Genomic DNA, 26,721 nt, shown 5'->3' with positions numbered 1-26,721 from the left:
GGACTTTCCCTGTTGAATCCCCTGCAAGCTGGAACAGCAGACACAGGAGTAAACCTTCTTTCCCTCCAATAATAGGACGACACACAGTTTTGAAGTGTAAGCTGGAATAGATTTTAATGGAGCCACACTTGACCTTGTATGACAATCCCCATGCAGTGGGTACGCCCACATGGACCTTGTTGGGCACAGGGACACAAACTTGCAAACCAGTAATAACACATTTACAATGTAAGGCACTCCGACACAGGACACACAATCCCTCCCCTTTGCCTGGGAGATAATTGGATCAGTAACTGTACTAAGTCTAATACGATTATCTCCAAGCACAGAAAAAACAAATATTTCTAAAAAGCCCCAAAAGTACCTCAAAACACATGATATCCCTACAAATGTTACATCTCCTGATAGCCCTGTCTGGGTGACAAACATATCCAAAAATCACCCAGATCCGTTCAGGGGTTCAGAAATTCTACAGGAGTCATAATTTTGACCGACCGTGCACATGGTCAAAACATGCCCAAAACAGTTCCATGAAATCAGTGCTATCAGTTGGTCAAATTCGGTAGTCTTTTACAGGTTTCCCTGCAGGGCCTATAGTCAGTGGGCAGGAGGCTGGCAAGCAGGCTTCTCCAGGACCTCGTGGCAAACTCAGGTACCCCTCACCATCATTTTCCCCATTAATTTTCTTGCATTGGCTCCATGGGGAAAGTTTTTTTTTTTTTTTTTTATTCTTTATTTTTAGTGGTGCATATAAACACAATATTTCAACAAGCGCCACAACAGCGTATTTCAAGTTTCTTTCAAGATAGACAGTGGCGAGATAATTTGCACAAATTTTATATTTAACAGATTAACTAAACAGTTGATTTGTCCAAATAAGATAAAATTAAGTAGTGATGCTGGTAGCTCAGCTAGGTCGCCTATGCTGCACGTGCACCATGTTATGTTTTTGCGTGCACAGATATACAAAAAGGTATGCTTAGCCACATTAGCCTCTGCAAGCACAAATATATCACACACTGACATTATCATGGCTTTGGTAGACTAGCACATTTTTAGTTTAGGAACAGCACAATATGTATAGGTATATCTGATGCTTTGCAATGCTGGAATAGGATATATAATCAGAAGAGGGACAAAGAGGAAGACATAAGATGCAGGCTAGGGTGTCTGATTATGTAGCTTTGTCAGGTGAAGATTAAGCTAGTGTGACATAAAATATAAGGTATACAAGCTGAAATAACTTTGTTAGGCTTGCTGACCGCATCAGATAGGGCAAAACTAATGCAACTACCAGTGCTGAGTATTATCAAGGGAGCAGAACATGTTTTAAGTAGTGTGGCAAAAAGGGGTGCAAGACATCCTAGCACACGTAAAGAGCACTTAGGTGGAGTATCTAGCGTTGAGCACTAAGGGTATATCCCTCCAGGTGGCAGGCATGAGTCCAACATAGTCATCCTCATCCGATGCCCCTCAAAGGGAGGCTGCTTGGATCTGCCGGTGAGTACATCCAGTGCTGGCCGGCTGCTTGCTCTGGTGGATGCGTTGCGCCTCGCAGGAGGATCTTGGATGCAATCATTGCTGCTGTCTCCCGGGCAGGCCTCAGAAGGAGCGATGGTGTCCTCCATAGGTGTCTTCCACAGTGCGTTTTTCCGCTCGAGGTATGCGTTGCAATCATCCCCTCGGTCAGCTCGATGTGGGCAGCCGACACAACCCTGGGGCGGGTAGTTGTGGTATTCAGATGGCAATGGGTGGTTTCTTCTGTGGCAGGCTCCATCTTGCTGGCAGGTTGCACCTATAGTGTGCGGCGGCCATCTTGGGGGATATCGCCGGGGAGCGTTCCTCAGCAGGGTATTAGTGTTTGGCTCTGCTTGGCGGCATGGTCGTCGCTTGTGCAGACCGGGATAACCCCCCCGGTCCAGAGGGGGGGCAGCCACCGGCCGGAGACCCGGGAGAGCGGCCGTCTCAACCCGGCTCAAGCCCCTGCACGCCTCAGGCCTTCATTGGGTTACTGTAGGTGCCGAGTATGGTTTTGGGGGGTGTCCCCTCGTACCCCAGGATCTGGGGGGTTGTGTGGTCGTCGTCTGGGAGTAGTTAGCCTTCAGTTTGCGCCATTTTTCGGCCCCAAAGCGGGAGCTCAGACGGAGCACGTCTGATCCCTTCGGCGGTCCGGCCCCGCCCCCCCATGGGGAAAGTTTTGAGTTACAAAACTGTCAGTTTTGGTAATTCAATGATACTTCCATATGGATTTTGTATGCTCATCATCTAAAATTTGGATGCATTATGTTTTTGTTATTCTTAAATGGTTTAATTCTAAATGACTATCCAGAAATCCTTCCCCTCTGTGCTGCTTTGCCTAAGGAGGAAGTATTCTCCTCAGCAGCAATTGGGACCTAATATCAGCTGGCTGCCCATAGCTAATCACAGCCACCATGGCTGGAAGGAAGTGTGTAATCTCAACCATCATTCATTGTTAAATTGCTTGAAAATTATTTATCACTGAATGGAGGGACAGTAACACTAAGAGACAGACTAACAGACAGACACACACACACTAAGAGACACACACTAACAGACACACACTAAGAGACAGAGACTAACAGACAGACACACACACTAAGAGACACACACTAAGAGACAGACACTAAGAGACACACACACACTAAGAGACACACACTAACAGACAGACACTAAGACACACACACACACACACACTAAGAGACACACACTAACAGACACACACTAAGAGACACACACTAACAGACAGACACACTAAGAGACACACACTAAGAGACAGACACACACACACACTAAGAAACAGACACTAAGAGACAGACACACACACACTAAGAGACACACACTAAGAGACACACACTAACAGACACACACTGAGAGACACACACTAAGAGACAGACACACACACTCAGAGACACACACTAACAGACACACACACTAGCAGACAAACACACTCACTCACATTAACACTCCCTTTTTTTTTTTTTTAACAACCCCCCCAGCCTCCTTACCTTTAGGAATGCTGGGGGGGGTTCTCCCTCTTCCTGGGGCTGCCGGTCGGGCTGCTTGGCTGGCTGTTAGGCGCGGGCGGCACTGGCGAGGGAGCACTTCCCCCTGAGCTCTCTGCTCAGCTCCCTCGCGCGCCGCCCGCAGAGTGAGGCTGGGAGGCGGAGCCAGAATATGATGTCATATTCCGGCTCCCAGCTTCACTCTGCGGGCGGCGCGCGAGGGAGCTGAGCAGAGAGCTCAGTGGGAAGTGCTCCCTCGCCAGTGCCACCCGCCCCTAACAGCCAGCCCATCCGGCATGTCAGTTAGCCGCAAGGCAAAAAAAGCCGCCCCCTGGAAAATGCCGCCCAAGGCAAATGCCTTGTTTGCCTCGCGGCTCATACGTCCCTGCGCTGGATGTCCTCATGCTCTGCATGAGAACCTCAAGCGTCCATTAAATCCCCATAGGAAAGCACTGAAGCAATGATTTTCTATTGGGAGGGCCTAATGCGGTCGCTGTGCATGTGCATTGGGCTTACCAGTCGGATGACTAGAGGAGACGTAGCGCCAAGGTAGATCAGCACGAATCGGATAAAGAAACATAGGTGTTTTTTTTTTGTTTGTTTTTTACTTTTTTTGTGCCAGAGGGAAGGGGACCTGGAGGAAACAGATTTGTATTCCTATCTCACAGAATCTCCTTAACCCCTTAAGGACACGTGACATGTCATGATTCCCTTTTATTCCAGAAGTTTGGTCCTTAAGGGGTTAAGGCAAGGGTCAAACTCCGGCCCCCCAGATGTTGCTGAAGTACAACTCCCATGATTCTCTGGCTATCTATGTAATTCAAAGAATCATGGGAGTTGTAGTTCAGCAACATCTGGGGGGCCGGAGTTTGAGGACCCCTGGGTTAAGGAGTCAGCAATATCTGCTCTACGTGATAGTAGTGCTTTAGAAATATATCTGGTTGAACCCTCAATGTGTAAAAGTAATGCGTATCCCCATCACCGTGTTACTTATTGCTTCTCCACACGGAGGGTTGAGCCTGATATTACTGATCCCATGCTATTAAATAGAGCTGATTATTGGTGGTTCCTTAACCCCTTAAGGACACATGACGTGTGTGACATGTCATGATTCCCTTTTATTCCAGAAGTTTGGTCCTTAAGGGGTTAAAGAGAGTACAACCAGTATGTGTGTTAATACATAACAGAAAATATCCACTATGAGAAGTTTCCTCCTCTGATCTCAAGTTAACTGAATTAACCATCAATAAGGGGATTATTTGTTTTACTTTTTATTTGCTTGTGTGTGCGTTCACTTTTTTTTGGTATTGGCTTAATTTACGTATTGTGTGATATAGCTGCACCATCACTCCACTCAGCGCCAAACCACTATTTATTTTATTTCTGTTTCTCTACGTGTTGTAGGCTCCCTTGATTTTTGTTTTGGTGATATCGCTGTAAAACAAACACCCAATGGAGGCCGAACAATGTTTGCTTGGCGGTTTGAGTGCAGGAGGCAGATGATCAAATCCAAAAACTGTGCGATGAGGTAACAATTTGTTTAGTTGTGTTGTCTTTATTCTTTTGTCTGGATGGGGCACGAACCCTGTGTAACTGCCTTCATATCGCCCATATAATATTCCTGTAGTCTATTTTTTATCTATTTAAATAAAAGCCAAATATTTGATATTGCAGCACACAATACTGAAAAAGGGAAACTGTCTGCAATTAGAGCAGGATTTCTTTTTGTAGAATCAATGGCTTGTTTTGTCTAAACCCTGTCTAATGCTGTCTGTTTGGCCAGGTGCAGTCACAGGTCGAAACACAAACTGGATGACAATTTGATGTTTTCCGTGCTGGGATGAACTACTTTATTAAGGTATGAAACTAAATATTGGGATTAAAATGAACACCGTAATGGCTGATCCCACTATATATTACTTTGTGGCTTGTTGAATAAGCATGTCACAATGCCCAGGTTTTTAGAGAATAGCTCGAACAAATATCACCAGACTGGATTTAACTAGGTGCTAATTGTCCATAGCACCAGCTGTTAAACTGCATTGACGGTAAACCCCTAGGAACGCATAAACTCCTGTTTTACCTTAACAGAATGTTGAGCTGATTTGTAAACTCATACGGTTGTCTGACTTTTAGGTTTGTGTCGGAGAAGAGGAATTTCTTCATCTTAAGTTATATGAAGATTTGAACCAGACGGTCAGCCTTATCGGTTACCAAGCTGGAAAAGTGGAAGCTGACCCAATCTCTTACTTCTAAAACTGCACTCACTGTGCTGGAGAAACTTGGCACTTGTACTGTCAACAATTGTCTTTGCATTCTTGGAATTAGACTTCGAAATCTATTAGTATAATAGCAAGTCTTTCATCGCTCTGTCTTATCACTTGTCTTTTGACATTTTGCATTAATCTTCTTTTATCGCATGCATACCAAGCATCTATAAAGAGAACATATCCCCCTGCCTACAACCCACTGTCCTGAAACTAATGGGCCATGCTGTGCTGTTGTATCGGGCATATTAGGGAGTTTACCAAATATGTATATTTGCTCTCTTTTGATATTAAGATCCACAATTTCAGCATTGTATGCCAATTACAATGTACCTGGCACCTGAACTCAAAGTGCCTTGTACAAGTTCACATTAAAATCATCTCTAATGATTATCTCTTTCTGAGTCTGGGTTACAAATATTCAATAGATTATTGCTAGTTCAAGACTTGTGCCATGACAAAGTATTGTGTTTTTCTCTTATGTATAAGAGGTTACCTAGGTATTTATTTTATATTTAAAGCTGCCAAGTACAATGCCCCACGTTGAGCGCCAATTGTAACCACGGCTGGTTCCCTTATTTACCACTATAATGTTTAAAAGCATAGAACTTAGCAGGGCTAACCATACAGATACATTGGCCAATATTTTATATAGTTAGTGTAAGAGATCCTCTATTTAACATATATCAATAATTAAGAATACAATATAAAATAAGGATTGTCTAGGAAGCAATAAAGTTTTGTCTTTTAGATATTTATTATATAAAAATATAAATGAAGACATATAAAATCCATATTGCAGAGTTTATAAGATTAAACTAAATGCTTGCAAATATCATTAATAGGTTAACATACCCTTCTGAACATGTCATCATGTCAGCCTTTCTGTCATTTTAGGATGGAGCAGCGTCTGTCTCCAAGTCTCTCCTTTGTCCTTCCTTAACATTTAAAAGTACACCTATTTATACCTTAGGTGTCTTCATTTTAGGGTCACCGTAGTTCATATATGAAAGAGTAACACTTCTTTTACTTTATTCATTTTAGGACCTCCCTTAACTTGGCAAAAATACCATAACTAAAGGGTGTATACGTCATGGAAGTTTTCCTGACTTGGGTAAAGATGGAATCTTAAAGTCTGAACTTCTTTATCTACTTAAGGTTACCACAGTATAGTATCAAAAAAGAAACAACGTTTCGGCAAGAAGCCTTTATCAAGGGAGCATGATGCTCCCTTGATAAAGGCTTCTTGCTGAAACGTTGTTGTTTTTTTGATTGACTCTGTCCCTGCTTCTCACTGAACCTGGTATGGTTTTTTGCATTTTTTTATGTTTGGGTTTTTGATTATACTAGCATTACAGTGGTCTGTTTGCATTATACTTCTTTCATTTATATATCACGCACTGCGCGTTTATATATGTCCAGAATTTTTTTCTGGTAAATGGTTTACAATAGTATGACTTTGTATCTCTGTTGATAAAAATTAAAGAGACATTCCTATAGTATATACCCATTTAATAAAGATTTTTCATATATGTATATATATATATATATAAAGATTTATGGTTGTGCTCCTTACTCTATTCACATTGTTATGTATTTTGGGTTCTTTAGGGGATAGAGCCTTATGTGGGTGAGCACCCAGCATTTACTTATTTAGCCTTTTCCTGGGGCTATTTTGTCGTTTAGTCGAGTGTGCCCACCTTGTCTCATTTCCATTTCTAACACCTTGTCAGTTTGCAATATCTCTTAAAGACAAAGTACACAGTTTAAGAACTACAACATTTCATTCTAAAACTTGTAATATTTGCATTTGCCGCATAAACAAAGCCTAAATTAAGGAAATCATTACCGACTTTGGAAAGGTGCACCCCATCATGCCGAAAGTAACCAGGGAGCCTAGCTTCCAGATCTACATGCCGCACAACAACTCCCCCTATACGCCTGACGAAAATGGGCAACCGCTTATTAACTTGTCCCCTGCTCCTAGACACTGCCGTCTGATCCTAGCATGACGCCAATGGAACCAGGGCACCATTTCCGACCAAATCAAAATAACCCCTGGCACCAGTGCCTTCAACCTGTCTAAGCCCTGCTTCATACGGTGCACTAACTCCCTCTGGGGCACCCGCCCCAAGTCATTACCCCCTGAATGAAGCAGCAGAAAATCCGGTGACTGCCCTGAACCTAAACGCCTGAAAATTTCCGAGCAGACTTCCGTCCAACAAAACCCCTATAGCCAAACCTTAATAACCTGACCACGCACTGTGGAAAGCCCAGCTTTCCTCCTTGGGGTCGAACTGCAGCTCTCTTGTGCGCCCAATGGATGAATGAGTGGCCCACCAACCAGACGACCCAACCTACAGAAGAAAAGAAACATGTTAACCACATGTAACCACAACACAGAACATCAATCACTGTACCATTTACATTCAAAGTCTTTTTTTTTTAAGTCAAAACATATTTATATATATATATATATTTTTTTTTTATATATATATATATATACGGTCTAACCTGACGGACTCCCACCGTCCAAGCCGCTTAACCAACTCGTCACCAAGGCCCAACCTGGCTGCTCCCGTAGCAGCCCCGAATTCTAAATAGAATGTGTACCAAACTGCAGAGGATCCAACCCCAACTGGCCCAGGCCCAACCTGAAAACCCTGAAAAACTGGTATTTCGATAATGATGACCAATCCTCATGCATGAGAAAGGAGCCCGTCCTCCTTGGGCGGGCCGGCACATATGCGGTTGCACAGGCAACCGGACACACAGACGACCCTGGCAACTCATAAAGAGTGACCAAGCACCCTTTACTAAAAACATCAGTTTTTGAGCGCCTCAAGTTGATGACAATACACGTCGACATCTTCCACCTGGATTCCTCCACCACCCGCCCGACAACCACTCACTAACTCACTTACCCGGAACGCCCCAAAGAACGCCAAAACAAACGCAAGTGAGAATAAAAGCACTTCATGGCGGGAGTAACAGAGGCCCAGGAGCACCCCTACCAACTGCAGCAGAATCCCCATCAACACCGTCCTCCTGGGGTCAGGTGTCCTCCGACCCTTCCGAAAGCCCTTTAACGCTTGGCGAATAACAAAACTGTTAGTGATATCCTGCCAGCCATTCAACTTAAACAGAAACGCCAAGGCAGCCATGTGCCTATCCACCATGGAAGGAGAGGCCCCAGTTGCAAACAACCTGCACAAATACCACAATAGTGTATCCGACCGTACCTCAGGGGAATGAGGCCACCTGCGCATAGGCACACCTCCTCCCAAGCCTTCCAGACCTTAACATATGCCTTCCAAGTACTCGGGGCTAACGATTCCTTAATCAGGCGTCCAAGCCTGAAGTCCCTAGCTGCCACATGTCGTCCGGACAGATCAGATCCTCCAACTGAGCTCCCGGCACCGCCGTGCGGAATTTCTCCCACTGCAAACAAGACAGCGCGTCAGCAACAACATTCAAGAAACCGGGCACATAACGTGCCCTAAAAACAATGTTAAATTGCATGCAAAACAACACAAAACGCAGCAACAAGCGAATGACCGGAGTAGAAGAGGCTGACAATTGAATAACCGCGGAAACGACCGCCATGTTGTCCAAGAAGACCACTTTCTTATCCCGTAACCTAGGGCCCCATAATGCCAATGCAAATACCAAGGGAAACAATTCCAAAAATGTCAGATTATGAATTATGGGGTCTGCCTTCCATTCTTCTGGCCACGGTTCCGCACACCATTGTCCCGCAAAATACGCCCCAAACCCCACACTCCCTGAAGCATCTGTAAAGAGTTCCAATTCCTTAGCTTGAACCGTGGGTTCCCGGAAAAAGACCCTGCCATTAAAGTCCCTCAAGAACACATCCCACACTGCTTAATCCTCCCTCATCAGGATCGAATCCCTAATAAAATGAAGAGGGGAACTAACCCCACACGTCGCCTTTGCTAAAATCCTATTTAAAACCCTCCCTACTGGCACAATGTGACAAGCAAAGTACAAACGACCGAGCAAGGATTGCAGCAATCTCAACGTCACCTTACACGCTGCCCTAACCTCCCGGACAGCGTGACGTAATGCTACCAATTTATCTTCCCCTGCCACCAAATCTATTTCCAAACCCAAGAAACTGAGACAGGAGGTCGGTCCCACCGTTTTGTCAAAGGCACCCCAAAGCCGCCAAAGGGACCCCAAACACGTGGGCAACCCATTCCAGAGTTCGCAACCGTACGTGACAGGCCTCCGAACCAGCGGGACCGACACAGAGGAAGTCATCCAGATAATGAACTATAAACGATAAACTATAAACCCAACTCCACCTTAACTACCCATTCCAGGAAAGTACTAAACTTCTCAAAATACGGGCATGAGATGGAACATCCCATGGGCAAACAAAGGTCAATGAAGTACTCCCCATCAAAACAGCAACCTAACAGGTGATGACAGTCCGGATGAATGGGTAACAGATGGAAAGCCGATTCCACATCAGCTTTCACCATTACGCCCCCTGCCCTGTGTGCCGAACCAACCCGACAGCCGTGTCGAATGATATATAAGACACCGAGCATAAACCCTCATCAATGTCGTCGTTGACTGATGACCCTTTTGGGTACGAAAGATGATGTATGAGCCGGAACTTCCCTGGCTCCTTCTTCGGCACTACCCTCAAGGGGGAAACCCGAAGAACCTCCATGCGCTGGACGATGAAGGGTCCCGCCATCCTACCCATTTGGACCTCCTTAGCAAGTTTAACTCTCACTACCTCCGGAAACTCCGCCACAGATTTCAAATTATGCAACCGACTTTTGGGACGCCGAGCCTGAAAAGGACTAACAAAACCGTGTGTAAAACCCTCCCACAGCAGCGCCGCATCGGCCCAGTTAACGTACCGCTTTAGCCAAGGCAGCATCGCGCCGACCTTCACCGGTGTTAACTCCAGCGGGAGGAGGGGCCACGGTAGTGCCCCCTCCTGTCACTGCCTTTCCTCGTTTAAAACAGCGACTGAAACCGTGCGCCCCCTCCGCAACTGTTGCACTCATGTTTAAATCTACAAGTGGACCCCCACTTACATTGACCCTCATTGAGCGACCAGCAGACACCCTTTCTGTGTGAGCCAAACGAGGCAGAGGCAGAGCCCGAGCTGGCCCGGGACTGAAAGGGGAACATCGATTTTTGAGCCATCATGAGCTTGATCCACAGAGGTAGGTCCATCTGGTCCCACCGCATGCCAGGGTTAGCCGAGAGACGCTGCTCAAACTACTTGTCGTAGCGCCACCAAGCTAGACCCCCAAACGTCCTATAAGTCTCCCATATGACGTCCAAATAACAAAAAAGTTGCGAGCACTTCTCCGTACACTTCTCGCCTATCACACTGGCCAACATACAGAGCACTCGCAACGAATTGCCAAAGGACTTCGGAATCTTCCTATACTTACGCCCTTCCTCCTCCTTCTTAGCGTCCTTTTTATCCTCCTCTTTCAAATCAATGTACTCCTCCATTGGGAGAAGTGCAAAAATGTCAAGGAACTCACCTTCCGTCAAAGACCGCCAACTCGTCAGCTAGCATCCTGTCAGGGGAGCTCCTGCTATCGGACCTAGAATCACTCCCCTTAGCAAGCGCCCGACCCGCCGACCGGGACGGCCGTATCTCCCCTGACCTCACCCTATCGTCAAGCCCAACAGCACTGTGCCTCCTGCCTGCAGACCTGTAATGCGAACCCCGACCACTCCTAGATCTGCTCTTAGTAATCCTACCAGCCTCCCTTGAGGAACTCCTACTAGGGGGTCAGGCGTTACGGTCCAGGGAGCAGCGTGACCCGCCCTCCCGTGCACGGTCGGCCCGACCAGGCTTGCCGGGGTCTGTCCCGTAGGGGACTCACTGCTGCTGCCGCTGGCCCCAGTCTCCTGCCTACTCGGACTCATCCGTGGCATCAGGGGCCTACTACCGTGGCCGACCGCAAGTAGGGGCATGTCTATTAAACAGTGAGCAGCCTTCTGAGCCCCCACCCGCAACAGGCAAGGGGGGGCTTTTAAACGAAAGGGGAGACCTATTGCCCCACCCCCCCCCGGCCCCCACTCCTGAGCGGCAGGTGGGAGTCGTAAATACCAAAAAGGGGTATAACGGAATGCAGTAGTATAGTCCACGATTTCCGCTGGTATCACAGGTAAATCCACAGTCAGGGTTGGAAAGCAAGGCAATATCCCCAATCCTCCCAATAACCGGACGAAACACAGTTTGGGAGTCAACTAACTGCTTTATTCACAGACTTCCATATTTATGCAGTTCCCATGCAAGGGGTTTCTGTACAGATGTTACAGGGGTTTTCTCCCATCAGGCAGTGTAATTATCCCAACAGGCATTGCTGCACGGGAGGGATACTCCCACTAAAATGGACGATTAAGTGGATTATCCTCTCGTGCAGCAAAGCTGACAATTCACATGAAAACTATATTTTACACATTATTCATAGCTTTTATACGAACGACCGTTCGGTAGATAGCTGGGGTCTGCGGGCACATTTAGTGAGAATACCGCTCAGATCCCAGCTGATCTAACCGAACGCTGCACGAAATACCTTTAACCATCGAGTTCGGTTTGAAACTACCGAACACCGATGGGGAACGTAATGTGATGAGAGCGGAACTCCCGAACGCTCTGGAAGTCCAGCAGTGTTTGTATCATCGAGTAGCCGTTTTCAGTTCCAGGCACTCAACGACCGAACACCGCTGAAGAGACAAAGGATCCAAGATGGCCAAGATAGTCGAACGGCGGCCACCTAGGAGAGCCTTTAATTACCGATTGCAACATTGTTGCAATCGGTTAACGAGCGCCACACGACTCTGAGTGTGTGGTCCAACTGGGGAGCCCGTATTCGTTTGACAAACAGCCCGGATAGCCGTTGTTCGCCGAACGAAGTACTTGCATGCTGGTAGCTTACGGCTGCCAGCATGCGAACTACCATAGTACAGTACACATACAGCAAAAGATACATAACACACAATACAGCCTACAGACAACCTTTCTACATATCGTCCAGAAGTGGCTAGGTTTGCCACAAGGGGGGGGAACAATTGTCCTTCCCCCCTGGCCCCCACCCCTGAGCGGTGGGTGGGGACCCTAAATATCAATAAGGGGGGACCTATTGTCCTCCCCCTGGCCCCCACCCCTGAGCGGCGGGTGGGGGCCCTAAATACCAATAAGGGGGGACCTATTGTCCTCCCCCCTGGCCCCCACCCCTGTGCGGTGGGTGAGGGCCCTAAATATCACTAGGGGGCACCTTTTGTCCTCCACCTGGCCCCTACCCCTGAATTGTCTGAATTGGATATTAGCGGCTACCAGTATCGCTACTCCTGCCTTCCGGGCATCAGGGTGGGTGCTGTGGTAGTTGGTTGGGTATCCTCTGTTCTTCAATCTGTGGGTATCCGATGGTTTGAGGTGCGTTTCTTGTAGCATCGCTACCGAGACCCGTTTACGGTGAAGTTCTCGCAGGAGATGTGAGCGCTTCTCAGGTGTGTTAAGGCCTCGGCAGTTCTGCGTTAAGAAGTGGAGGGGCGCGGCCGTGTAAGCCATGGAGTGAGTGCGATTGCGTGCGCAGTTCTTACATCGGTCGTGTTCTGGTGTCCCAGGTCCAGATGCCCGTGCGCACCCCCACCACTATGGGGGGGGAGGAAGGGTGTGTAGAGGAGAGGTATTCGGGGGGGGGAGTGGGTGGGGGGAGAGGGTGTGCGATTACAGAAAAGTAAGAGAAGGGTTATGACACCCAAGAGTTAGGAAACCCAGGAATTATGCATGGCTCGATCCGCGCCCGATTCAGCCCGACCCGAGAGGCCTCCGATATGAGGCCACAGAGGTGTGACCTCAGTAGGGTAAATTCCCCTCAATACGAGGGGGTCCTGTGTAGCTGGGTGGATTTCAAGCCCGTACTGTCTCCTAGTCGAGCTAGGGCAGCCGCGGAGTTGGGTCCCCCAGTAGTTGTGTCTACACAGGTCTAGTCAGGGGTGGTGAGTCCAGTGTGTTCGCCTGCAGAGTTGCAGGAGCTCAGTGTCTAGGGTTTGTAGTAGTGTGTGTGGCATACTCAGTGAGATGTCCGTGTCCCACATGTTTCCAATCTGACGTCGGTAGCTAGGTCTCCTAGACTAACGATCTGTATGGTCACGTTATAACGGGGCGCGGGCTAACGTCCAGTTGTCTAATGCGGTGTAGGTGGTTATTGGTGTGTCTTATGTCGACAATTTTTCCGTCCCCCAGGGGTCTTTCCTTGCGTCTGTGTGGTCAGCGTAGTGTGAGGTTGACCTGCTGCGTGTGGTGGGTCGTGGTGGGCGGGGTCGGGCGAGGGAGCGTTTATCATAGGATCTCGTGACCCACAGAGAGGTCCTAGGCAAGTGCCCCCAGGGTCAGGAGGCTGATGTTGAGTGGCCTGTCAGAGGTCCTGTGGCAGACGAGTACCCGGCTACAGCGTAGGTGTATGCACTTGTAGGCGGTGATAGTGCTGTATTGGGGAATCATGGTATTATACACAGAGTACGGTACATCAAATATACAGTGCATCACATCACCACTTTCCGGTTTCCCATCTCCGCCCCCACCTAGCCAAACTGGACTTCAATGTTTAATCTACTTGAAAAGAGTAAAGCCTAGGGTAGTATAGTTTGAGTTCCTTCCCGTCCCTCCCCACATCCCACCATCCCCGTAGCTCCTGTTCAGCCTACTATCATAACCTGGCTTCCTTTCGTAAGACCGTCACACCCAGCATAACCCAGTAGAACATTTTCAGCAAAATAATTTCCCATGTATATGTACCTCTAGGTGCTTCCCACCTCCCTCCAACCACCCCCCAGACAATTCTCCAGGTAGCCTTTAGAATAGCGTTGTGGCACGACAAGAGCACTCCCGTAGTACCAAAAGTACTTCGCTGCATTGTGAGTTTGAATGTCCTGGAAACGTCCAGCAGTCTTATGTAGCGCCTCAGTGCGTATCCTGCGGGCACATACGGATTTGTCCCTCCCAAGGACCGCAGCATGCGTGCAGGATGGTGTACCCCTCCCCCATCAGGTCCCCCACCCCAATCGACCTGGAGGAGCTATCCATCCCAATGGGTATGCTACTATTGTGCGGCCATGCCCAGCCATGGGTGTCCATGTAAATGTCCCTGCTTGTGTATGTGTGCAAGCAGTACTTAACTGTGGTTCCGTGGTATACAGGATGACTCAGGTTCCGTAAGGGGCTGCAAGTTCGGGTAGTGTGCACGTGTCGTGGTCGGTCATTCACGCCTCGAGGGTGTAGGGGGGATTCCTATCCTCACTCCTCCGGATCCGTGGGCATCAGTTTCCTGCGGGTCTGCGGGCGCCGTGGCGTGTTGTCTTGTCTTCTGCGCTGTTGGCCTGGAGTTTGGGGCCCCTGCCTCTGATCTGTCGGCCCCAGGATCCAGTCGGCGGCTTCTGTGGGTGGGAGGTTGAGGCGCTGTAGAAATCTGGGCACCTCTTCTGGCCACCTTAGTGGGAACCATTCATCTTGATGCCTGGCGAGAAGCATAAAGGGGAAACCCCATTTATATGGGATCCCTCTGTCCCTGAGTAGCGTAGTGACCGGTCTCAGGGCCCTGCGGGCTTCGAGCGTAAGGGGTGACAGGTCCTGATAAAGGGCCACCTCTGCGTCACGAAATCGCCAGGTAGGTCTCGACCGGGGTTTGTTCATTATTTTCTCTTTTAGTTTGTAGGCGTGCAGGCAGCATATAATGTCTCGTGGCGTGTTATCAGTTGCGGAGTTCTGTTAGCCCTGTGTGCCCTGTCAAACACTATGGACTCCGGTGCCTCCGGTCCCAGGATATCACGGAACAGTGTCTGTAATGTGGCTTCAACATCTTCGCCTCCGTCAGGCTCAGGTAGGCCACGGACCCTTATGTTTGATCTGCGGCCCCTGTTGTCAAGATCTTCTGTTTGCCGTCTTAATTGTAAGAGAATGTTACCTTGCCTGTGCAATGCAAGATTGGAAGCTTCCACCCTGTCTCCCATGGCTTGTACAGTTGATTCAGCTGCCTGCATCCTAGTAGCTTGCGCTGTGCAGGGTTTGCCGCGTGCAGGGTATCAGAGAGGATCCGCATATCCTCCTTCGTCACCATCGCCGCTGCCAGGGCTCTGATGTCCGCGCTTATGTCAGCCAGCGAGGGTTGTGAGCGGGTCGGGGAGGCAGCCATACTTGCGCCCGCTACCACGTGGTGCCCGGCCGCCGACCATGGGTCCCATGGGACCATGGGTCCCGTCTGGGAGTTGCTCGGGTGAGTCCTGGGTGTCTGGGAGCCGTCTGGGCATTTTGTGCGCCCCATAATTGTGCTGTGCTAATGCAGTAGCTTGCTGTAATGGCTGTGTGGGTCGGAGCTCGTCCCCTAAGCAGCCATCTTCTCTCGCGGCCAAACCACGCCCCCCAACTGTCTACATTTACCTGTCACAGCACTCTGATTGGTTGGCTTGAAATCCACCAATCAGAGTGCTCTGTGTCATTTTACACAGCGTGGGATTAAGTAACCAATCAGAGTGTTATGAGTCAAATTACACAGCGTGTGTCGGTTATTATGGATTTTTATTTGGCCTCATTATTTTTAGGATGTGGGGGGTAGGTAAGGGTTATTTTTTGGGGGGAGGGGGGTGACTAGGGGTTTGGGGATCCCTAGTCACCTGGTGGGGGTTACATTTTTATTTAGGGCCCCCACCCACCGCTCAGGAGTGGGGGCCAGGGGGAGGACAATAGGTCCCCCCCTATTGGTATTTAGGGCCCCCACCCACCGCTCATGGGTGGGGGCCAGGGGGGAGGACATTATGTCCCACCCCCCAATTTTTATTTATGGCCCCCTCCCACCGTTCAGGGGTGGGGCCGGGGGGAGGACAGTAGGCCCCCCCACATTCTTATTTATGACCCCCACCCACCACTCAGGGGTGGGGCTGGGGGGAGGACAGTAGGCCCCCCCCCCACATTCTTATTTATGACCCCCACCCACCACTCAGGGGTCGGGGCCAGGGGGGAGGACAGTAGGTCCCCCCATCACATTCTTATTTAGGGCCCCCACCTGTCGTACAGGTGTGGGGGCAATAGGTTTTTATTTGGTTATTTTTTCACAGTGAGCAGCCACAGGCTCACTGGTTACTAGACATGCCCCTACTCGCTGTATAGCGAGTAGGGACAGAATTTACTAATACTAAGTAATCTTTACTTAGTATTAGTAAATTTGGCTGAAAGACCTTTTGATAGATAGCTCCCTGAAACCGTGGGAATTAGGGAGCTATCTACTAAGCGGCTGCAAGATGCAGCCGCGGCAATGAAAAGGATTGGATTAATTTTAATTTTTATGTTATTTTAAGTGATTTCCCTATCCATATTTGTTTAAAGGGTACTTGTCCTACTCTTACCCCATTTTACTTACTTTTGCAGCCCTCTAGCCCTTTCCAGGACTTTTTTAGAGCCATTTTTGTGCCCAAAAGTTCGGGTCCCCATTGACTTCAATGGAGTTCGAGTTCGGGGTCAAGTTCAATCCCGAACCCGGACTTTTTTCCGAAGTTCGGCCGAACCCGCCGAACCCGAACATCCAGGTGTCCCCTCAACTCTACCAATAAACCCTCAGACTGCTGAGTTCCTGTTTTACCCTCAACATAGAGCCTCGTCTCATGATTGGGGGAAACGGCTGCATTTACACTGGGTGATTGCTATACTCTACATACTCCCCTAGATAAAATCACTAAGCTCTTTTAAGAGCTTGTTCCAGCTCCGCTCTCTGCAGGAAGAGAGGTTCGGTCTGCAATGCTTATGTTGTCTGGAAAAGTGCTTGGAGCCCTCGGGAAGCACTAGGAGCATCCATCAACGGTAAGGTACCCGGTCAGGTGCCAGGTGATCCGTTACAAGGACTATGACACACACAGAGGAGCTGGAGAAGAGGACTATGACGCACATAGAGGGGTTGGGGAATCGGACAGTGACACACAGAGGGGCTAGGGAATCGGACAATGACACACAGAGGGGCTGGGGGGAGAGACACACAAAGTTGTACATTTTTGTTTTGGGGATGCAAGTAGCTGGTCTTGTTTAGATAGTCAAACACTGGCCTTGTTTGGACTGTGTAACCAGGTGGACAAGGAAATAAACCGGTTTGATCTGGTGACTGAATGGAATTGGCAATGTGCCAGAAATGGCTGATGTATAAATCTCTATGACTGCTTTTACTGTTGGCAATAATGATGTGGAAACTTACCGTATATACTCGCGAGACTTACACTGGGAGCTGACAGAGGGAGCTGCACAGACCGCGCGGAGGAGGAGAGAGCTGACAGGAGCTGCAGGACAGGTAAGTACAGCTCTGCCAGCCCCCCCTTTCCCCCACTGAACTACCAATGCTGGACCACCAGGGAAGGAGCCCCCCTCCCTGCCATATATCAAGCAGGGAGGGGGGACGAAAAAAATATATATAATAAAAAAAAAATAATAATAATAATAAATAATAATACAAAAAAAATAATAATATAAAAAAAATAATAATATAAAAAAAATAAAAAAAAATAATAATTAATAATATATTAAATGCCCACCCCCACCCCCACCAACACATACACAAACACACACTGCATCACACACACTGCACTCACACACACTGCACTCACACACACACACTGCACTCACACACACTGCACTCACACACACACTGCACTCACACACACACTGCACTCACACACACACTGCACTCACACACACTGCACTCACACACACTGCACTCACACACACTGCATTCATACACACACACACTGCACTCACACACACTGCACTCATACACGCACTGCACTCATACACGCACTGCACTCATACGCACACACTGCATTCATTATATACACACACTGTAAATAAATATTCAATTAATATAATTTTTTTAGGATCTAATTTTATTTAGAAATTTACCAGTAGCTGCTGCATTTCCCACCCTAGTCTTATACTCGAGTCAATAAGTTTTCCCAGTTTTTTGGGGTAAAATTAGGGGCCTCGGCTTATATTCGGGTCGGCTTATACTCGAGTATATACGGTAAGTCTAACTATCCATATTCTTTTAAATTGTCTATTAAATACACCCACATACACAGAAATATACATATCACACCCATTGTACATTGCTGCTGTTTATGTTGGTGCTCTACATAAAATAACATTTACAGAAAAAACTCATTATAGTACACTCCCCAACGAGGGAGCGTTTACCAACAGGACCCTGCAAGTAGAAGATCGTTCGGAGTCTGTCTGACTGGCGTGTTTAAAGGGACACTCCAGGCACCCAGACCACTTCAGCTCATTGGAGTGGTCTGGGTGCCAACTCCCACTACCCTTAACCCTGCAAGTGTAATTATTGCAGTTTTTTTAAAACTGCAATATTTACCTTGCAGGGTTAAGTCCTCCCCTAGTGGCTGTCTATTAGACAGCCACTAGAGGACACTTCCTGCTTCATAGCACAGGTTTTCTGTGCTAGAGCGTCGCTGGACGTCCTCACGCTGTGTGAGGACCTCCAGCGTCGCTCTATTCCCCATAGGGAAGCATTGAAATTCATTTTCAATGCTTTCCTATGGGGTGCGCTAATGCGCATGCGCGGCATTGCCGCGCATGCGCATTAGGTCTCCTCGGCCGGCGGGCGAGATCAGTCTCGCCCACCGGCCGACGTAACCAGAAGGAGGAGCGGCGGGGGAGGAGGAAGCAGCGACGTGGGACCTGTCGCTGCCCTTGGTAAGTGACTGAAGGGGTTTTCACCCCTTCAGTAACCGGGGATTGGTGGGTGGGAGGGAGAGGGACCCTCCAGTGCCAGAAAAACGGATCGTTTTTCTGGCACTGGAGTTTCCCTTTAATGCCACGTAGACACACACCTCCAGTGGACGAGTGTGCCCATTTTCCAGGTGGGTTCTGCCCATTGTGGGTGTCGCCAGGTTGAGTCAATGGCAATGCCCTCTACAAGTCCCACCCAACTAGTCCTGGTTACATAGCTAATTGGGGCTATTTACAGTTTAGTAAATCAATATTTTCTATACCAAGGGTTCCCAACCGAGTCGTCAAGTACCCCTAACAGTCCAATTACCCTGTTGTGTCTAGAGTGTTTTTTATTTTATTTTTTTTTCTTATCTAAAAACGCCTTAGACACGACTGGGTAATCCCTAAATCCTGGACTGTTAGGGGGTACTTGAGGACTCGGTTGGGAACCACTGCTCTATATTTTCCGTATTACCAGGCTGGCTGAGGGTTATAGGGGCTGCATCTCTCAGAACCTGCTGTAGATTTAATCATTAATTAGCATCTCCTGTTTCAATCAGTTCCTTCCAATAGAGAGAGGTCAGCTGTCCAAATCAGGTTATTTAAATCACAGCTCAGGGAGGCAGAGCGATAGATCTGGTCACAGCTACAGGAGGGGAGTAAGTAACCGGTCTTAGAATGGAAAAGAACTGTGATTTCAAAAGTATATACCGGTAGTTCCTGTCACTGAATTTATACTTCAAGGGTCACCCATTAGATTTAGGATAAAGTTGGATTTCAGAGAATAAACTCCCTTTGCAGGGATGAAAAATAGAAACGATCGATTTGTAATAAATACTTGGGGGAAATATTCAACTTCCCAGAGGCTGTCCTGAAATCACTAATGAAGGCTAGAAAACAAAGCTTGCAGTAAAACACTTTATTTTTATTCTAAATGTTTAGTCCAGTTTGTGATTTTTAGTTTTTTATGTTATCAGACAGCTGGTTCTGTTACTTACTGGTTTGTTTAGCTCAATGGAGATAAAGTAGAGACAGGCAATATGTCAGAGCACCTGCCTTGCAAAGACTTCTCATTGAACTGCATTGGGAGTCTGTGATTGGACAGCCACGGATAGTCTGGTTGGGGTTAGAAGGGGAGGGCTTGTAAAGGCTGCAGACGAGATCTGCAGCTTCTGTCAGTGGTCTTCAGATAAACCCCCCACTAAATTAAAAAAATGCATAACTTTAGTAACAAGTGTGCATTTCTTTCAATGTGGGCATGTCTACTAAATGGTGATATTTATTGTTTGTGCACCAAAAGTGTCCCTTTTTAAAAACCAATTCTAGTAAAGTAGCTAAAATGTAGTGTGTGTGTGTGTGTGTGTGTGTGTGTGTGTGTGGTTTTTTATTTTATCTAAAGTTCACATTAAGGCATGTGATGGGAATGTTGGGATATAAAGCAATGATTGTGTCTGTAGAATCTGGAAAAAATCTGTTTTTTGCATATATCCTTTAAGCCCCATAAACCGTCATTTCTAGAAGTAAGAACTATTTTAGATTGTAAGCTCATTTGGGCAAACCCTTTTTCATCTATTGTTCCTGTATGCCAAACCTGTTAAGCTAGAATTGTTGGTCTTGTTCTACCTATTGTACAGCGCTGTGGAATATGTTGTTGCTATACAAATAATTGTAATTGAAAACTAAGTAAAATTGCTTGTCCCGTTGCTTTAAATCTTGTATGATGTCTGTTAATGCTGGTACATGTTATATTTTGCAGTTCTTGCCCAACTGAGTTTGAAGGCTTGGATCCCTTCCTTTGTGTTCTAAGCTCCCCTGCTTTTCATGCTGGTGAAATCGCTGTATAATTAACACCCTATGGCTCAAAGCCGGCGCAATCATGGAGGTTTGAGTTGTGTGGAGCAGGCAGACGGTATAATCCAAAAACTGTGTTATCATGTAAGAAGTCCAGGTGTTTTGAAAACCTGTGCAAGAAAGTGCTTGTCACATAATTGGGTTTGTTCAATAAAGACTGGATGTCAGCAGAATTTGCCAATCTCCTGTTCACTAGAGGCAAATTCAGCTACAACTTGGTCAGGCAGACTGACCCAGCACAGATAATGTCAGTATTCTATTAGTGTATTTATCAAGCACCGAATGTCCTTCAGATTCACGCTGAACAAATCTGGTACCATCCTCCTTCACCAACTTCCAAGTGAAAAATCGATATCTGCAATATTTAACCACTGACGGCACAAACAAATTCTAAAGTAATGGATTTTTAGATATAATCTGCGTTTCTAACCTTGTACTTGACCTTTCTATGGAGTTAACGTTTTTGTGCAGTATTTGCTTTTAACCCCTTAAGGACACACGACGTGTGTGACACGTCATGATTCCCTTTTATTCCAGAAGTTTGGTCCTTAAGGGGTTAAGATGCTGCTAATAACAGTAATACATTGTTTTGTACTAGAATTGACTCCGATCTGTCTGTAATTCTCTTTAAACCAAACCTTGTAAATGCAATTCAACTTCATTTTCAGATAGATGGGGGGCCAAGTCTGTAGGATTGGGTTGTGTATACCCGTAATTCGGTCTCGTATTCACAGCTTCTGGCTGGATTTGCGTTCAGATTATCCTGTTAATTTGAAAGATGGCTCGTTCAACTCTGTTTTTTGTTGAATTCACTGAATGTAATGCATCTTAGAAATGCATGCACCCAAACAATCCTGGATATTTTTATATTTGGTCTTACTGCCTAAACCCCAATTTATATCAACATTGCGTAACCCTCTCCGTCGGTGTGTGGTATGTTGGTCTGGTGGTTTTTTTTTTTTTTTTTTGGTTTTTTTTGTCTGGAGGCCGGACATGAACCCTGTGTAGTTGCCTTCATATCACCCATATAATATTCCTGTATTCTATTTTTAATGGACTCATAAAAGCTAAATATTAGACCTTGCAGCTCACAATACTGTAATAGGGAAGCGGTGTGCAATCAGAGAGCAGGATTTATTTTAGTGGAATCCATGGCTTTTTCCTTTGTTTGATAACTAACCAGATCCCAGTCTAAAGCTGTCTTTTTGGCCAGGTGCAGTCACAGGTTGAAACACAAACTGGAAGACAATTTGAGCTGTTCTGTGCAGTCGAGTACGCATCGCAGGTGGTGGCTGGAGTCAACTTGTTTATTAAGGTATGAAACACAGGAAACTGGAAATAAAATGAACACATTAATGGCTGATCCCACCGCAGATTACTTTGTGGCTCGTGGAACCTGGCATGTCAAAATTGCCAGGTTTTTATAGAATTGCTCCAACAAATATCACCAGACTGGATTTAAGTAGTGTGACTTGTCCATAGAACCAGCTGTTAAACGGCCACTGTGATGTTTTGTACAAATCAGTCAATTCCTGTATAACGAAGTACTCACTTTATTAATACACATATAACAGTATCTGCATATTGCAGCCTTCTTACACAGGGTTTCTGCAGCCGCCATTTCAAATCCCTCGAACATTCCACCAACAGGCCATACATCGCAATACATACACTCACACACATACACAGCCCAACAGGCCATACATCGCAATACATACACTCACACACATACACAGCCCAACAGTCCATACATCGCAATACATACACTCACACACATACACAGCCCAACAGTCCATACATCGCAATACATACACTCACACACATACACAGCCCAACAGTCCATACATCGCAATACATACACTCACACACATACACAGCCCAACAGTCCATACATCGCAATACATACACTCACACACATACACAGCCCAACAGTCCATACATCGCAATACATACACTCACACACATACACAGCCCAACAGTCCATACATCGCAATACATACACTCACACACATACACAGCCCAACAGTCCATACATCGCAATACATACACTCACACACATACACAGCCCAACAGTCCATACATCGCAATACATACACTCACACACATACACTCACACACATACACAGCCCAACAGTCCATACATCGCAATACATACACTCACACACATACACAGCCCAACAGTCCATACATCGCAATACATACACTCACACACATACACAGCCCAACAGTCCATACATCGCAATACATACACTCACACACATACACAGCCCAACAGTCCATACATCGCAATACATACACTCACACATACACAGCCCAACAGTCCATACATCGCAATACATACACTCACACACATACACAGCCCAACAGTCCATACATCGCAATACATACACTCACACACATACACAGCCCAACAGTCCATACATCGCAATACATACACTCACACACATACACAGCCCAACAGTCCATACATCGCAATACATACACTCACACACATACACAGCCCAACAGTCCATACATCGCAATACATACACTCACACACATACACAGCCCAACAGTCCATACATCACATCCCCTTCCTTTATCAACGAAAGAAAAACAAAACAAAATAGTAAAAACCAGCTGTTAAACTGCACTGACGGTAAACCCCTAGGAACGCATGGACTCCTGTTTTACCTGACAAACAGAATGTTGAGCTGATTTGTAAACTCATACGGTTTGTGTGATGTGTGTGGGTTTCTATTTTATTTTTAATTTTAGGTTTACGTAGGACAAGAGGAATTTCTTCATCTTAGGATATATGATCGTGTGACGGGGCCGATCAGCCTTACCAGTTTCCAAACTGGAAAAGTTGGAACTGACCCAATCTCTTACTTTTAAAACTACAGACCCTGTCCTGGAGAATCATGGAGCAACTCTGTTCTCGTCAAACGTCTTGTAATGATACTGTCCCTTTTAATGTTCCTGCATATTATATGATCTCGTGACAATAAAATCAATAAAACAGACCTATCTCTCCATTGGTCGTAGTGGTTACTGATGTAAGGAATCATTGTAACAAATCTACACTGCTCAAAAAAAAAATAAAGGGAACACTTAAACAACACAATGTAACTCCAAGTCAATCACACTTCTGTGAAATCAAACTGTCCACTTAAAAAGCAACACTGAGTGACAATCAATGTCACATGCTGTTGTGCAAATGGGATAGACAACAGGAGGAAATTATAGGCAATTAGCAAGACACCCCCATAAAGGAGTGGTTCTGCAGGTGGTGACCACAGACCACTTCTCAGTTCCTATGCTCCATGGCTGATGTTTTGGTCACTTTTGAATGCTGGCGGTGCTTTCACTCTAGTGGTAGCATGAGACGGAGTCTACAACCCACACAAGTTGCTCAGGTAGTGCAGCTCATCCAAGATGGCACATCAATGCGAGCTGTGGCAAGAAGGTTTGCTGTGTCAGCGTAGTTTCCAGAGCATGGAGGCGCTACCAGGAGACAGGCCAGTACATCATGAGACATGGAGGAGGGCAACAACCCAGCATCAGGACCGCTATCTCTGCCTTTGTGCAAGGAGGAACAGTAGGAGCACTGCCAGAGCCCTGCAAAATGACCTCCAGCAGGCCGCAAATGTGCATGTGTCTGCTCAAACGGTTAGAAACAGACTCAATGAGGGTGGTATGAGGGCCCGACATCCACAGGTGGGGGTTGTGCTTACAGCCCAACACCGTGCAGGACGTTTGGCATTTGCCAGAGAGCACCAAGATTGGCAAATTTGCCACTGGCGCCCTGTGCTCAGATGAAAGCAGGTTCCCACTGAGCATGTGACAGACGTGACAATCTGGAGATGCTTTGGAGAACGTTCTGCTGCCTGCAACATCCTCCAACATGACCGGTTGGGCAGTGGGTCAGTAATGGTGTGGGGTGGCATTTCTTTGGGGGGCCACACATCCCTCCATGTGCTCGCCAGAGAGAGCCTGACTGCCATTAGGTACTGAGATGAGATCCTCAGAACCCTTGTGAGACTATATGCTGGTGTGGTTGGCCTTGGGTCCTTCCAAGACAATGCTAGACCTCATGTGGCTGGAGTGTGTCAGCAGTTCCTGCAAGACGAAGGCATTGATGCTATGGACTGGCCCACCCGTTCCCCAGAACTGAATCAAATTAAGCACATCTGGGACATCATGTCTCGCTCCATCCACCAATGTCACGTTGCACCACAGACTGTCCAGGAGTTGGCAGATGCTTTAGTCCAGGTCTGGGAGGAGATCCCTCAGGAGACCATCCTCCCAGGAGCATGTACAGGCATTGTAGGGAGGTCATACAGGCACGTGGAGGGCACACACACTACTGAGCCTCATTTTGACTTGTTTTAAGGACATTACATCAAAGTTGGATCAGCCTGTAGTGTGTTTTTCCACTTTAATTTTGAGTGTGACTCCAAATCCAGACCTCCATGGGTCGAAAAAATTTTGATTTCCATGTTTTAAATTTTTGTGTGATTTTGTTGTCGGCACATTCAACTATGTAAAGAACAAAGTATTTCAGAAGAATATTTAATTCATTCAGATCTAGGATGTGTTATTTTTGTGTTCCCTTTATTTTTTTTTGAGCAGTGTATATATCTACAGGGTCGTCCGCTAAGGGGTTTAATATTGGCAATAATTATTCTGTATCTGTTTGTCTGAATTCAATTCCTTTTTTATCAAAAGGCGCTCTTTCCCTAATAAATGGTGGCATATACATTAAAGGGACCCTATAGTCACCATAATAACTTTAGCTAAATGAAGACGTATTGGTGTATAGATCATGCCCATGCAGTCTCACTGCTCAGTTCACTGCCCTTCAGGAGTTCAATCACTTTGTTTATGTAGCGTTCGTCACACCTCCCTGCAGATGACTTACACAGCCTCCCTAAAGCCTTCCTGTAAAGAACCATGTAATGTTTACACTTCCTTCTATTATAAACTCTGTTTAGTTTATAATGTATCTGCTGCTCTGTTAATAGCTTGCTAGACACTGCAGAATACTCATTAACCCCTTAAGGACAGACGACGGATATATTCCGTCATGATTCCCTTTTATTCCAGAAGTTGTGTCATTAAGGGGTTAAGTAATAAAAGTACAATTTACACAACAGGAGAGAAACTTTTTAAAGTAAGCTGCGTGTGACTCGCATAGCCAGCATGAGAATTAAACCATTTTGTTTTCATGCTGGCTATGTGAGACACATGGGAGGTGTGACAAGGGCAGCATAAACAGAAATAAAAGTGATTTAACTCCTAGATGTTGGTGCATTGAGTAGTGAGACTGCAGGGGCATGATCTATACACCAAAACTGCTTCATTAAGCTAAAGTTGTTTTGGTGACTATTGTGTCCATTTAATGCTTCTTAAACACTCTCTCACCTTCTTGTACACTCACTAAATAAATTTCTTCTTTTATTATTTCTTTTTTAGGCCCATCCAGCCTCCTTGCCTTTCAGGAGAGCCCTGCCTGGGATCCAGTGGGGAATGGATCTTCCATTTCCTTTCTGCTCCAGTGGTGGAATCTCGGTAAAAATACATTTTGTAGGCCGAGATTGCCACGTGGTATGTGTACGTGCATATACTGGTGTATCGGTCGGTTGGTTGCACGTGGCAACGATACAATCAGTAGTGTACGGAGCATGTGCAGAAATACAGGATATAGAATTCCCCTCCTCCATTGTGCTGGACAAGCCATGTGGTCAAACAGGAAGTTAGTCTTTGTTCTATTGATTGGTTAAGAGTATGTGTGGGTGGAGCTTATTATGGGTGGAGTTATATGCCT

The 26,721-nt window shown here is 46.5% G+C and overlaps 2 protein-coding genes across 2 annotated transcripts in view; both read left to right on the top strand.

Annotated features, from left to right (window-relative positions):
- The window catches only part of LOC134573755 (zinc finger protein 850-like), a 788,930-nt gene that overhangs the window by 91,682 nt on the left and 670,527 nt on the right, over positions 1–26,721 (top strand). The window lies entirely within an intron of this gene.
- LOC134601784 (stefin-C-like) lies at positions 19,670–23,919 on the top strand. The gene is made up of 4 exons (XM_063446286.1): positions 19,670–19,720; positions 20,818–20,996; positions 22,126–22,227; positions 23,670–23,919. The coding sequence occupies exons 2-4, from the start codon at positions 20,916–20,918 to the stop codon at positions 23,787–23,789; spliced, it is 303 nt and encodes a 100-aa protein (XP_063302356.1). The 5' UTR covers positions 19,670–19,720; positions 20,818–20,915; the 3' UTR covers positions 23,790–23,919.

Source organism: Pelobates fuscus, chromosome 1 (genome assembly GCF_036172605.1).
Source record: "Pelobates fuscus isolate aPelFus1 chromosome 1, aPelFus1.pri, whole genome shotgun sequence".
NCBI lineage: Eukaryota > Metazoa > Chordata > Amphibia > Anura > Pelobatidae > Pelobates > Pelobates fuscus.
The sequence above is the reverse complement of the archived record's forward strand: the minus strand, read 5'-3'. Positions and strand labels throughout refer to the sequence as shown.